General features: G+C 41.8%; 1 protein-coding gene across 1 annotated transcript in view; it reads left to right on the forward strand.

Moving 5' to 3' along the window:
* LOC138582284 (thiol S-methyltransferase TMT1A-like) overlaps positions 1–14,714 on the forward strand; it is a 184,703-nt gene extending 169,989 nt beyond the window's left edge. Inside the window, exons 2-3 of the mRNA XM_069653424.1 lie at positions 13,599–13,862; positions 14,141–14,714. Of these exons, the coding sequence (XP_069509525.1) occupies positions 13,599–13,835 (237 nt within the window). The 3' untranslated portion in view covers positions 13,836–13,862; positions 14,141–14,714. The remainder of the gene's footprint in view (positions 1–13,598; positions 13,863–14,140) is intronic.
* The last annotated feature ends 744 nt before the right edge of the window (positions 14,715–15,458 follow it).

A 15,458-nucleotide genomic window follows, 5' to 3' on the forward strand; every position in this document is an offset into this window, starting at 1 on the left:
TCCAGGGGCCCTGAGATGATTTAATACTATTTATTTTATGTTCTAAATCCTCCACTATGATGCCTAAGGGACCCTCACCTGCCAGTATATCATAATAGAGATAAATATCAAATTCATTGTCACTCTAAAATACATAGCTCGTATATAAGTAGCCCAAGTGATTTCCTGTATAGGATTAATTTCCCTTTTAGTAAGACCCAAGGAGGTATACCTTTTAATAAGTGCCCACAATTACTCTAGATCCGAACTTCTAAGTGCCTTAAATATAATCATCCAGCGAACCGACATCATAGAACTCTCATGGACACGGATCCAGTTCATATAGACCATCTTTACATGTGCAACCTCACTATTCCTTTCCAACTGAGATATTGGCTTCTGTCTACTAACTTTAATAGACATCTTTTATTGTTTTTCCTGTTGGCTATTGCCATGTCATTAATTCCTTCATCACGAGATCTTTGATAAGGATTTTCCCCCAATCGAGAGACCATGGAATAGACAATGGGCCTCATTACAAATCAGGCGGTCCGGAAATAACAGTGGCGGTAAACCCGCCGCCACCGTTGTTTCCGGACCGCCTGATCCTGACTCCTGCAGGCAGGAGGTGATGGTCCCGCCAGGTTGGACCTGGCGGGTTTAACACCGCCCGCCTGCAGGCGGCCGAGGAAACACTGGCAGCATCACAAGATGCTGCCGGTGTTTCCATGATCCCCATTCCCATTGAGTCCCATAGGACTCAATGGGAATGGGTATTAACACCATTCCGCCTCCGGGATTCCTGGGAAACCGGGGTTGTAATGCCCCGGTAATTCAGGGAATCATGGAGGCGGAATGGTAATACGAGTCCGGCGGTAACCAGGCGGTTTTACCACCTCGGTTACCGCAGGACTCGTAATGAGGCCCAATATCACTAATTACCTCTTCGTATTCAGGGACATCAACAAAAGACAAAGGGCCTCATTACGAGTCCGGCGGTAACCGAGGCGGTAAAACCGCTTGGTTACCGCCGGACTCGTATTACCATTCCGCCTCCGTGATTCCCGGAATTACCGGGGCATTACAACCCCGGTTTCCCGGGAATCACGGAGGCGGAATGGTGTTAATCCCCATTCCCATTGAGTCCTATGGGACCTCCCGTCCTATGGGACTCAATGGGAATGGGGATCATGGAAACACCGGCAGCATCTCGTGATGCTGCCGGTGTTTCCTCGTCTGCCTGCAGGCGGGCAGTGTTAAACCCGCCAGGTCAAACCTGGCGGGAACATCACCTCCCGCCTGCAGGAGTCGGGATCAGGCGGTCCGGAAACAACGGTGGCGGCGGGTTTACCGCCACCGTTATTTCCGGACCGCCTGATTTGTAATGAGGCCCAAAAGCTTCTCTTCCATGGAGCTTCTAAAACAACATTTGTTAAATGTAGAACCATTATTTTCCGACCATGTCACAGTTACCTGCAATATTTACCTGGATGTCGCCTCCCAACTTCTCACATACTTTATTCCTCTTCAAATCCATTTTAAACATTAATATCTTGTGTTCACTAAGCACTGTATCTAAGAACTGAAACCTCGCAATGTTCTCAAATATGTTTTTGGATAACAATATATAGTCTATCAGTGAGAATCTCTGCCCATTAGTCCACGTAAAGGAATGTTGGCTTGAATTTTTCAGAGTTTCCATAAGCAAAATCATATCTTGTATCACGAAAAATTAATGCCATCGTCCCTACCCACAAGATGACATTTCCAATACATGATCTATACCATTCACCTTATACAGATTTATTAAAGGGGAATATCAGGAGGGTATACTCTTATTTCTGCAGTGTAACAGTTGATAATTAATATCCCCTGCAATAATGCTAAAGCCTTGTGGCCATTGCATATACCACTCAGTCATAGTTGCCTCCAACACGTCTATTATCACCTTCAAGGGCCGGGAGGTAATACACATTAATAAAAAAGAGATGATCCTGTTTATTAGACTTGGAGAGGTCCACACCAACAGCCAAGATATTTGTATTCTTGTTCGACAATTCATATTCTTTCATATGGCGATGATTTTTTACTCCTATCACCAGACCCCCTGAGGGCCTACCCTTATTAAGGCATGTCGCAAACCTTTCAGTGATTTAATAACCATAAAGCGAGGTATCCTGTAAAAGGAATATGTCTGCCGACTAAACATAAGCCTGCCCGTCACTATCAGTGGTAAAAGACCTAAGTCCTCTCGTATTCCATGACATGACCTGGATGGGAGTGGTACTGCCTTCCTTGTGTCATCCACTCATGTTCTTGTTTATCTGGCCAGCTCTATTTGCCAGAGTGTGCTGATTTATTGTAACAAGAATTGTTTGCGCTAAATTGTTCAAATTCTGTATATCTTGTTGTGTTGGAGCGCCTTCCCATCTGAAAGTCTCTGGGTGTGTGGTCCTTGCCGCCACCTTAAACATTCCTTCCACTATAAATCCCTTTTCCTCCAACGCTGACTTGTGCATAATGATCAGTTCCACAATGATAGGACCAAGTTAATTCTACCAAGTTCATGTCTTTGGAGATAATTACATGCAAATCAATACAACTATGAATTATGGCTATGACGCTGCTTCTATTTAAAAAAGGGGCTGTCATTCCCAGCTTGAATTTCCTTAATCGTTATTGTCTTAGTATTCTACTTGGTGCCCCATTGTTTCTCCAATGTATAGTGCGTTTTATTCATTCTAACCTTCTTGGTAGTTTCCACAAACTGAGGTATTTGAATCTTACCCTCATTAGCAACCTCTTTAAGCTGAATTTGGAGTGCAGCTGAGTTTTGCAGTCTGCAGCAGTCGCTTGTGCTTGCAGTCTGTCTACGCCGTTGGTGGAGAGAAGGAGAGAAAGGGGTGTGCCCACTCTTAAACCCTTGAGGACCGTCGCAGAGTCCAGCTGAGGCTTTCAGTCTGCAGCAGTCCGGGCAGTTGAGCGCTATCAATATTGGAGCCTTGGTGCTTGTCTGAAAGCTGATCATTCGTGAGTCGAGGCTCTGATTCCCCCTGACCGAGAGCGGCGTTTAGTCAACAAACTTACTCGGAGAGACCCTTGGCGGCAAGCGGCCCATGTACCGATGTCAAGGAAAACTTTGAGAGGGCTCGGCGACTACACTGGAGGTGAGCTCCCCTCATCTCTTTGACCATAATATTATTCCTGACTCTGATAAGGGATGCGCTGCCAACAACTTGGGAATAAGAGAGACACTTAGATGCTTCTTGTTTGTGGAGCTGGAACCACCCGGCTTGCCTGCAAACCATCAAAAACATATGGAACCGGCTACTCTGGATGATCCCTAGACCCCTAAGGACCATTTATCCCTGGGAGAGTGGGAGGGTTGGGGGGTCAGAGGTTGATAAATTCCATGGAGGGTAAAGATGCAGGAATAATGACTAGCCCCAGGCTAGTGGGTCAGACTATAGTGCCGGGGTCGAGACTATCTTCTAAGCGGGTGTCACCCTTGGAGTAGGACAGATAGAGACAGCCTCTGAACTGATAACGCCTGCAGTGAGCAACTCCTTATACACCGATTAGGACTGTGCATTTTTAGATGAACTAGTAATTCGTCACAAATTGACTGAATATGAACGATTTAACACTTATGGAAAAGGAAAGAAGCAGACAAGTACTCCTCATGACCCGAATAAGGATGGAAATATGCAAACTACTCATTACTCAGCTTTGGCGGCCCATCATGCATGGGACATTGCAGAGGATAAAAACACGATCGCACGGCAAGGGCGACAGACTGTCATAATGAATCTTACGTCTGCAAAGTCGAATATATCATTCAAGGCTGGTAGAAAGTTAAATGAAGGCCAAACTTTCTCTTATGATTTTGCACTTGAGGACGGATCAATGGCTGTCCCTTTTTAGTGACATACTAACTCAACAACAAAATATGCTAGATAGAGAACCCCAGCAGGAAACCGAGGCACAGAGGGGGTATTGTGTACTGGGCGTGCAAACATCATTACCCTTGTCAACTAACCATCCAAGGATAGACACAGAGAAGGAGAACCTGTTCTTAGGCGTGCAACAACTGTCTGAGGCAGAAATGGGGCAGCTTCAATCTAACATAATGTCAGCACCAACAATTGCTCTAAACCCTTTAATGAAACTGTTTGAAGCAATGAATGATACTACCAAAAGATCAAGATTTGGCAATGATGCACACCAAGTTAATATAACTAAAGTCCTTTGAAACAGACATACAAGTGAGGCTGGATAAAGAGGCAGAGCAGAATTATTAGCCCAATGGCAAGGAAGGCTCTATGATTTGGCACAACACGAAGAATCTGATAAAAATATAATGATGCACACAATTCTGGAAACAAAAAAATGTATGAGATTTAACCAAGGGAAATCTATTGCACCTCGAAAGCTGTCCCAACAAGGCAGCGGAACAGTACCTGGAATGGCCACTGCCTTGGAGGAAGTGATTATGACAGCCAAAGCTCAAAAAGTGCCAAGAGTGGCTGGCAGGACTCCAAAAGACCATAACATCGAGGAGATTACTATGGAACTACAAGAAGGGGTCGCTCTGGGGTCCCCCGGTATTAGTGCTGTGGCTTCTCCACTGAGGGCTGTGATGTCTGCTCCAGCACAACGACAGGGCATAAAAAGCACTATAGTTGTGTAGGATCAACTAGGATACCAGAAACCTCCAAAGACTTGCAGATTATACAGGCGGATAACCAATCACAATCGGGGATGAAGGCACAAATTCTGAAAACCTATTCCGTGTTTGGAAATGCCAAAACATTTCAGCAGCCTCTAAACCACCCTAAGAAAAAAAGCCCCAAAACCTGCATGCGACAAATAAGGCTAGATCTAATGGATCACATGCATTTTTGATGAACCTGAAAATGCCCCCAAAGCCCATGACAAGCACATTCAACTTACAAAATAGTGATCGCGTGAGGTTGAATAACATCAAAAAGAGGAAGTAAACAAGGAACATGCTGATTTACAAATGTGGAGGGCTACTTAGGGATATCAGTGTTACTGGAATACACTTGAGAGCTTGGGGAAGAAAAGAGTGGACATCTCGTCAACCTCAGAAGATGGAAACGGTGACAACGAACAATTGCTTATGGATAATAACGATAGGAGGTCACCAGAACCAGCTAAAAGAATTGCTGAGATAATACTAAAAAAAGAGGGGTCCTCTATTTTCAAACTTTAAATAGAGCCCAAAAACTGTCTATGAATACAGGAAACTCCAAGGGAGCGACGGATGGCCAGAGAGAGAAAAGCAGCAGGGAATATTCATGTGGGATTTACATCAAGAATAACTGTGCTGGTCGAGAGACTAGTATTTTGTGATGATGGCCTAATTTATATATATATATTTTTGTATTGTGTTAGTTTTATTACAAAACCTGTACAAAAATACTCATAATTCCTTCTTCCATCATCAAAACAAGTAACATCAAACTTTCTATTAATCATAAAACAACCAAAAACATGACATAAAGCGAATTTGACGAGGGCCCGTCCCTTTCATTTTAGTCTCCATTTGGACGTCACTGCTTGCGCCCTGTCTCCAATATCCTATCTAGGTAGTCTATAACTGCACAAGTCAGAATATATTTGTTCCCCGACAATAAGGCAGACCACCAGTCATCCATGTTTCCATTTGCCGGAGCAAATTTCCCCAAAGCTACAGTTCGTTCTGATTTGTAAAGCTGTGCATTCAACGACCAGGTGCATCAGCGATTCCACTTGTTGGCTACAAAAACGACAACAGTTATAAGTGGTGTTTGGCTCATGTCTCAAGAAGAGCAGCTCTTTGGTCGATAACTGGTTTAAGCGCAACCGCAGATGCTGGTCACGGTGATGTCTTAATGGGAATTGTTGTAAGTACCTCGGAATCTGATTCACTGCGCGGGCTTCTCTGATTTGTGGTAGACTGGATTTCAAATTCACTCTATTGTCAAGGGTTGTAATCCAGTCACAATGCTGCGCTTTTTTTTTACTGCACATGGATTGTCAAGTAGCAGTTCAAGAGAAGCAACAACGTGATCAACATGCTTTAGAATTTTTGTGGACCAATCTTTTAACAAGCCATGATAGGGTTTGGCTGTTGTTGCCTCCAGTATCGCATATGGACGAGCGGAGTCAGACATTGTCATTTTTCTAAATAGGGAGACAGATTTCCATAGGACTGACGACCCAAGAGACTGTAGCCCCAGCTCATATCGAATCGCAGAAATTGAAACATTTTGAGGTAATTCTAAAACTTTCCTCCAATACTGCCCTTCTAACAAATTCCATAAAGTATTGTTTATGTTAAATCCGGCTTTAGTTCCAAAAGTGATTGCAGCTACCACTTTTTGGCAGTAGAATATAATTGCTGGCATAAGAGTGAATTTACCGAATTATCAGTGTAGTTTTGCTCCTTGTAGTGATAAGTTAGTCATTTTGGATTTCAAATCTTCTGTCCATTCCCATTCTCTTATTGATTTGTTGAATAAGATTCTGAGGTATCTAATTTTTTCAATTCTATCCACTCGTTTGCCCACTGTATACCATTTGAAATTTCTACCCGTTTTACCTAGCTGGGAACCAAAAACAACAATCTTAGATTTCTCAACATTAATCTCCATACTGTTGGTCTGCAAATAGGATTTATTTTTTTTATTTCAAACCGTTGTTTTTAGTTTGATCAACACACTTTTACAATATTTACAGCTACAATTCTTGGATTAAAAATATATTTACAAAGGTTACTGTCACATTTACATCATTATATTACCAACAGATAAAAAGAAATGTAGTTAGTATAAACATGCTTCTTATGATCCAAATCTTAGAAAATTATAGTAAACCAAGTCACTGTTTGCCTATATGTTGAAATGCCTAGTATGCTACATCATACTTTTACAGCAAGCACAGTCCATTTGTTCGATATTTCTTGACATGATGGTGTCTAAAAAGGGCAATATTTATCTCCAAATCGCTAACATGGAACCGATGCGCATTATGCCATATTCAACCTTCAGCCCTATTAGGCATCTTGTTCTCCAGTTCGGATTCCAATTTCGATATTGAGCGTTGTAGGCCTATTTGTGTAGTGTCCGCCAATACAACGTCGTTAGCATAAGTTACCCAGCCGATATGGTGCCCATTGATTTTTGGTGGAAAGCTGTTAAATTCAGAAAGGGCTTCAGGCAGATCTGCAATACATAATTCAAAAATTAATGCTGCCAGCGGGCAGCCTTGCTTGACACCTCTTTCAGTCACAATACTTTCCACAGTTCACCATCGGCATTCATTCTGGCTCTAATCGATGTTTTCGAATGCAATTGGATAAGGATTTGTAGTAAGTCTGGAGGGCATTTCCATTTTTCTAGTTTTTTCCACAGGGTCGCTCTATTAACCCCGTTGTATGCCTCACGCAAATCTACAAACGCCAGGAAGGAGGGTTTCTTTGTTTTGGCAGTTTGAAAAATAGTTTTCGTTACAAATAATGTCACAATAATGATATTCCTTATTGGTCCTAGTATGCTTACAGGGATTGCATAATTCACATTGGAGATATCCAGTTATTGGGCAAAATCCCCACAATTTCGTTCTCATGCTTCTATCCTCTTTTCTACTGATTCAGTGGACTGACTGGTTTCTTAAATTTCCACGTTTTTGGTGCAAACAGCTGTTGGTACTTTCCACACCGTTGCAAATTGGCAGTTCTATATTGTTATCTTGTTAAAAGCACTGGAGTACTTACAAAATGTAGTTGCATGCACAATGTGTTGTACCACTGTTTCTTTTCAATATTTTGTTAGTAGTTCTGTGCAATTATTATTCCTGGTCCATTTAAGAGCATGCCACCATAATCTGCCTGGATTTCCATGTGCTATTTGGATAAAGTAATCATCCTTGTTTGTGCAATTTTGTCGCATTCTTCGAAACCGGCCAAAAGATATACTATGCTACTGAGACCTTGTGTGCTGCTTATTTTAATGAACAATAGTATTTTGGTTTGACAGTTTCTTATACAACTCGGAGATCGTTACTCCATCACTCTTAACATCCATGGTCAGCTGTCATGTTGAGCTTCATATCAAGATCTCTTATTTTACCCATTTTACAAACTCATTCATTTGCTCTGGTACTCCATTCCATGTGACCAAAATATTGTCAATGTATCTTCCTCAAATACGTGCATTTAGTTGCAATGAATATTTGCAAAGACACATGATGCAAAGACAAATGATTCTTCAAAATGCACCTTGCAGATGTTATCAGGACTGGATGCAGATATTGCTCCCACTGCCATTCCTTTTTGTTGAAGTTAGAATTGGCCACCATAGAGAAAATATTTGTTCCCAAGCTTATTTTCGAACAAATCTAAGATAAATACAGTAGGCACCGAATGTGATACTGGTCTTTCATCGAGATCCCTTTCTATTATGCTGACTGCCTATACCTGAGTGATGCAATCCTTAGGAGGAGAAAAAGTGATGATCACCCAAATTTCATTTGCTACAACTATCAATATAGTTTCCCAATGGTTCTACCACTGACCGACATCCAGCAACTCTCAGTGCCCAGGTGTATCCATTGCCTGTTTGTACAATTTCAGAAGACTATAAAACATCAGATGATGAAGCATCGATTTACTCAAATAAGTGTGTTCATCTTTGTTGATCTGACCATTTACTAAAGCTACACCTGTTACTTCTTCTATTGGAACCTTTAATTCTTCTAGACGGTTGATTGGTAATTGTTCATAATGTTCTCTGTTATCTATCAACATGAGTGCCACATGATCACATGTATCTATGCTGAGGACATTAATAGCTCTAACTTGTCTGTGGGCTTTATCACCAGGTTGGAATTACTCTTCAATTTCTAGGATATATAGCTGATATTTATTGTTTTAAAAACTCTATATGATTATTTTCTGTGATTATATTTTGAAAGACCATTTCTTCTAGAGGCGTTTTGCTATTAGGGGGAGTAACAGTGAATTAACCTGGAGGGCCACTGGCATTATCTTCTGGGTCCCAAGTTCTGTCACTAAAAATACCTTCAGTCACGCATCTGAGTTTCGATCTCTAGCTAGAATATTGAGGTTATTTGTGTTAGAATAAATGGCAGGTTTTTAGAAAATAAAGATATTTGTGCTTCACCTAGAGAGAGTAGAGACAGTTATGTTAAAAATAGGGGTAGTTAATGTCGGTAGGTCTTCCCCTTGTTTGAAATACCTTTGGTAGCCTTGATTTGGGAATTCCTGTCCTTGATGTCCTTCATGTGACCCCTGCAGACTTCTGTCTAAAAAATGTCTACTGTTTTGCACATGGCCTCCACTAATGTTACAATAGCTAGTTAAACATTGGAATATCATCTTTGCATTTAGCATTCCTTTTCTGGCCTGGACAATGCAAACATGATGGTTTGAGGAAGAAAGAGGTGAAGGCTGGAAGATTTAGAATTAATCATATCTTCTGGCATTGCTCTGGGCAACCCTCCAGACCATTGTTCTACTGTTGACTGCTGTTTAATGGATCACATGCGTTAGAGTACACAGACGCGAGGAACGGAAGGGCAGGCTTCAACTAATTACAGTTCGTGCTAACCAACGGTTCAAACTGGGAAAGAGAACAGTGTTTTCTCTTGAAAGAACAATGTTGAATGATCCCACTAAGAAGGTCTGACAAACACAGAGGTTGACAATTGGATGTTTGCGCCTAGCTTCTGGAGGAAAGCCAAAGAACAATGTTGGCAAGTGTGAACAAAATGTTCACTAATCACTTTATACAGCCTAACAATGCATGTTTCCTTGCGAAGGAAAACTGTCTGCTTATTAATATGATGAATAGACTTGGAGTGAATACATAAAACAATTGAAGAAGTCATATTTCCCCCCTGATGAAAGTCCAGAGCATTTAAAGCCTGAATCACGCCGGAAGTGTGCACATGTCAGGGTTGTCTTATCCATATGATGTAGACAAGTTTTGAAACACGCATTGAGTGTTTGATTTTATTAATGTTTTTGTTTTTCTTGTTTGTTTTCCATTTTGTTTTGTTAACGGATTGTTGCGTGGATGTGTTTTTATTTAGTTTTGCTTTCTATATACTGTGTATAAAATTATAATAATTATTTTTCACATATTTTTTGGTTTGAAATAAAACCCTTTTCATATATTTTAAAGGAAAATTGTTCTTTGTAATCTTTTGGAGGCTGAGGACAATAGGGACTGATTTTGTATAGACACACTTTCAGTGCTGTGTGTTTAGTCTTCCTGCTGCCAAGCCATTACAGAAAGTGGAAAGCCAGATACAAATCATGCTTGGCCCCACCATAAAAGGGGTAGTCTAGCCCGAACTGTTTAGTCACATTCCTTCTGAACAAGATGACAAGCAACCCCACCCATCACCTCTTTGGTTTTGCTTTGTCACCCTAAGTGGTGTGGGTGTCCTCAGAGGTGGGTTCCAAGCCTGCTAGGTGCAGAAACCCAAGCTACACTTCACTGGTGACACACAGTATGGATGAGGTATGTCTGGAGTTGCTTGTGGTCTCCTGCAGTAGGGATGTGACCCTTTTTGGGTGGTAACGAGCCTGATTTGCATACAGTCTTTCCACTTTCTCTAATGGCTTGCAAGGCTGAAGAATGATGGTCTGGACGGTTGCACAGAACAGTTGCCGGAGGGTTAAGATTAATTCTAAACCTTCCAGCCATAACCTCCCTTGATTTGTTGTACTCGATATATGTCAGCATTGGCCTGTACAAATATTTTCATTGTTCTGGCACAAATTGGCGCAATCACTAATCTCTCTTACTCTATGGCTCCCTTTATGTAAGATCACCAGGGAGAGGATAGTTAATGAAGTTACCGCCATGCACTCCTCTCTCACCAAATATGAACACACACACACACACACACACACACAGATACACACTCAATTTCCCACTTGCATACACACACAAACACACACATACTACATACATGCACACACACAATCTCATACACACAAATTCACACACCTTTGTACTAATACACAAAACATGTTTTAACGCGTACTTTGGATGGCCTTAGGCACTGATGGATTCCTTCTCTCTCTTTTGGATCAAGAGGCGCAGTCTTGAGGGCAGCACACAGGCAGGCAGGGTGGTGGGTCAGCATTCTGACCACACCACAGGCCAAGCAAGGAGATGAGTGCTGAAAAGTCCTTTATTGTGTTCACTGGGCTGCAATTCTCAGTGCCCACTGAATGAAGGCAGTGACTTTATAGTTACTGTCCTCCAAGTCTCTGTAATAACCGGAACAGAGCTGTGCATGCATCAGGGTCTGTCTGGGCTGCTGATGGCCCAATCAATGTCCTATATATAACACTTTTCTGGGTGGCAGGGACTCCAATCTTTGCATTTTGAAAGAATCTATATATTTTTAGATTTTCTGCAAATGTAACAGTTAAGACATGATGGATAACAAATGATTCTTAAGATGTGTGTGAAAGAGAGAGTATAAGGCAATAGATCTAATATGTAGTGATAAAGCCTTCCAAAGCCTAGGGAGATAGAGTGAAAAAACGAGATTAGGAGCACGGTGGCCTAGGGACAGTTAGAAGAAACTGGGACTGGGAAAAAAGAGAACAAGAGGGAGCAAACAAAGAAACGAGTGAGCAAAGGTAATCAGTGGCCAGCCTATGGAGACGTTTGAACGCAATAGGGAGAAAGTGAAACTGCAATCGGAATTCAATAGATAACCAGCAAAGAAGAGGGTGAAGAATGGAAGAAATAGAAGAATGAGGGGGAATTCCTCAAAGAGTGCGACTTGCCGAGTTATAGATGTAACGCAGAGGAGCAAGATGGGAAGCACAAAGACCAACAAGAAGAAGGAACAGTAATCAAGACGAGAGAAGACCAATGCAGTGATAAGAAATTTGTTGGCATAGATTGTGAGGAAGGGTTGAGCTTTACAAATATTAATAAATTGAAAACGGCAGGAGCAAGAAGGATTAGAAATATGTGAGTGAAAGGAAATTAAAGAGTTAAAAAGGACAGATTAATTTCAGGTGGAAGACATGAAGAGAAGAGAGGCAGGAGGAAAATGAATAGCAGGATGGAATTGGAGGAGGGACAGTAGAGGCAGGAAATAATAGAATGTCTGCCTTTGACGGATTGAGGTGTAAATAAAGTGAGTGCATCCAAGATTGAATTGAGAGAAGACAGTCAAAAATGGGAGGTTGAAGAGTAACATAAAAGAAGGAGAAAGAGATATAGAGCTAAGCATTGTCATAGAAATGCTACAAAATCCCAAAGGAAGAAATAATAGAGGACAGAGGGGAAGCATACAATGATAAAAGGAGAGGTTCCAGGACTGGGCCTTGGGGAACTCCATGAGCAAGGGGAAAAGAGCAGGACTTTGTGCCACTCCGAGTAACAGAAGAAGAACGGCCAGACAGATACAACCAAAACCAAGAAAGAATAGTACCGGAGAATCATAAAGAATGTGGCGTGGGAAGGAGTGTAAAATGATCAACTGTATCAAAGCAGCTGAGAGATCAAGTAAAATAAGAATTGAAGTGAGTTTAGAGCACCTGGCAGGTAAAAGAGAATCGGAAACTGAGAGGAGGGGCATTTGTGTACAGTGAAACAGATGTAAGCCTGAGTACGTGGTAGTAGAGAGTTGTGATCAAAGTAGGATGGGACTTTAGTATAGACCACATGTTCCAAGATTTTAGAAAGATAGGGAAGAACAGAGATGGGGTGGTAGAATGAAGGTGCAGAAGTGTCCAGACAAGGCCTTTTGACTGCATTCTTAAACTCAGTGAGGGAAAGTTGCAGAGGAAAGGGGTAGATTGATAAGAGAAGTTTGGTAAGGCAACAGGAAAGGAAAGCGCTTAGTAATATGAGGCGAAGGAATTGAATCGAGGCGAGAAGCGGTAGGGTGAGCGCGAGCAAGGTTAGAAGCACTATCAGGCTTGCATATAGGAGGAGAAGGACGACAAACGATGAGGAGGGATAAAGGATGAGGTGCTGCTAATGGCCAATGATGAGAAACGTAGGTGACAACTTCTGAGATTAAGAGGTTTTCAAAGTCAGTAGCAGTAAGTGAAGAAGAAAGAGAGGGGTCTTGAGATGGGGGAGAGGATACTATTAAGAAACTGCAAAAAGATGCAGAGGGTGAGGAGAATGTGAGACAATAAGGTTAGAAACGTATTGTTTTTTGGCACCAATAAGGGCCGAGTTACAGGAAGTGTGAATGGAAGAAAGGAAATTAAGATCATGGAGTGAGTGAAAGGTACTTCTCCATAATGCATATGAATGTAGTGCTTAGCACAACTCAAAGGGTCGCAAAAATTGGAGGAGCAGTGATGTGCCCCCATCTCTGGACCAGCCACAATGTGGAAGAGGGCAAGTCCTTGACTGCAGATCGCAAATAGCTTGGTGGCAAGATTTGATCTTCCAGAGTAAGGCTTAGTGGGTGCCTCGCACTCTGGCTTTCTTTCTTATGCGCTCCTTAAAGGAGACATTTTGGTCTATTGTCTTACTTTACACATTTGTTGTATTGATAAAATAACATTATTTATAGTTTTTCCGAATTGTTGTTTTCAGGGCGGAGCATACTTCTTTGTGGAGCACGTATGTGCAGATCCTTTATCCTGGACCTACATTTTCCAAAAAATATATGATCCCTCCTGGAAATGCGTCTTCACCGGGTGCAACCTCTGCAGAGAGACCTGGAAAGACCTGGAGAAGGCCCCATTCTCAGAGATGAAGCTGCAGCACATCAGGGCTCCATTTCCTTGGCGACCTACTGCACCTCAAATTACTGGATATGCAATCAAATAACCGCTCTTCCATGCACTATTTACTAAGGTTTGTTCCACATAAGTTACTGCATTTCGTGTCAGTAGTTGAAAAATGGTGTCCCTCGCTCAAATGACAGCCAATCACTTTCAGGGAATGATTTACTGTAGAAGTAGAGTCTCAACCATGAGATGCTGTACATAGAACAGGACAGTCTGATGGGTCAGGTTGAGACTGGGTTACAGAAACCATAGTGTGATCAGTGGGTGAGGGCATGTTAGTGGAATAGTTCTAGACGCTGCACAGTTGGTTTCTGAATATTTACATGAACATGTTTTCAATTTCAGGTTCAGGAAGTTGATTTGCCCAGAATCACACAACTTGTTGCTCAAGTTCCAAAGCTGGAAACAGAGCACAGGTATCCAGGTTCCAAAGTCAGCAACTCAGCCACCAGACCTCTTCTCCTCATGAGTCACTGGGGGAGATGTGGCTTCCTGCTGCAGTGTCACTTCGGATTGGATATGTGTAATTTGCTGGGAGTTTCTGTACACTCCCACTGTTGCTGCTTTGTCTGAAAAAAAAGTACAAAAGATGTCATTTGAACTATGAAACAAAGAGAGTGTAAAAATAATAAAATATCAAATCAATGAAATTTAGAGGAATACTCTGACTTTGCAGGGCTTGGAAGTGGGCCAGTTAATTCATTGTTACAAAAAGCCCCCCTTTAACCGGAGATTACGAACTGGAAATGCATGAAAATATGATAGATATAATCACTTTTGCCTACACAAAATGAAATGACTATGGGTTTATGGACAGTTATCAGCAGTAACAGCATAAGATGCATCTGGGTATTTGCACCTAGGATTCAGCATTTAGTAGCTTATGTGCCCTTCTCTGAATAAACCAGTATCACTGAAATTAGGAATCTTTCTTGCATTCAAATAATGTCAAGGTAGATCTGCTGCAACGATCTCTTACTAAAAGAACCAAATGCGAGTAAAAAAAGACACGAAAGTCAGTTCTTTACTCGAAATGATCAGCTCTGTGCACCCGTATGAGGAGCATTACAACTAACCTCAAGATGCCAGTTCCAGGAGAAGGACTGCTGAAGTATTACAGCAAATGCCCAAGAAAATGATAATCCCACGAAGTAGAACAACACTAAATTATCTCACAAAATGTAAGTGCTAGAAGCCATGAGGAGGACGGACTAGTGCATGAACTAGGATGGGTTGCTGAAGTATTTGCAAATACCATTAGGTGCCTTTTCTTCTCCATCCTGTCCAGGCCATCCTGTATCTCCCTGGATCTAGCACTGAATAGGTTATTGTGTCTCCGGTCAGTGGCATCCATCTTTTGTCAGACATTGGCGGTGTTTGGGTGATGGCCATATTAAATCTCTCAGTTGCCATCCAGACAATCAAACATATGGTGCTTATTTGCTGCCTCCACTTTTACTGTAGTACCCGCAGTGCTTTGCAGTGGGTCATTCTTTTCCTCTCACAGAAAGCAGGCGATTCCTCCTATCCCCTTTGCATCTAAGTTTCAGTCCACACCTTGTGGGGGTCTCCAGCAATGTTCCCATTCCCCTCTATTCTTTACTTTCTATCTTCCTCACTGGGAAAACATATTCACTCTTTTGGATTTATTTCTATACCCATG

Source organism: Ambystoma mexicanum, chromosome 3q (assembly GCF_040938575.1).
Source record: "Ambystoma mexicanum isolate Mex_15411 chromosome 3q, UKY_AmexF1_1, whole genome shotgun sequence".
Classification (NCBI taxonomy): Eukaryota; Metazoa; Chordata; class Amphibia; order Caudata; family Ambystomatidae; genus Ambystoma; species Ambystoma mexicanum.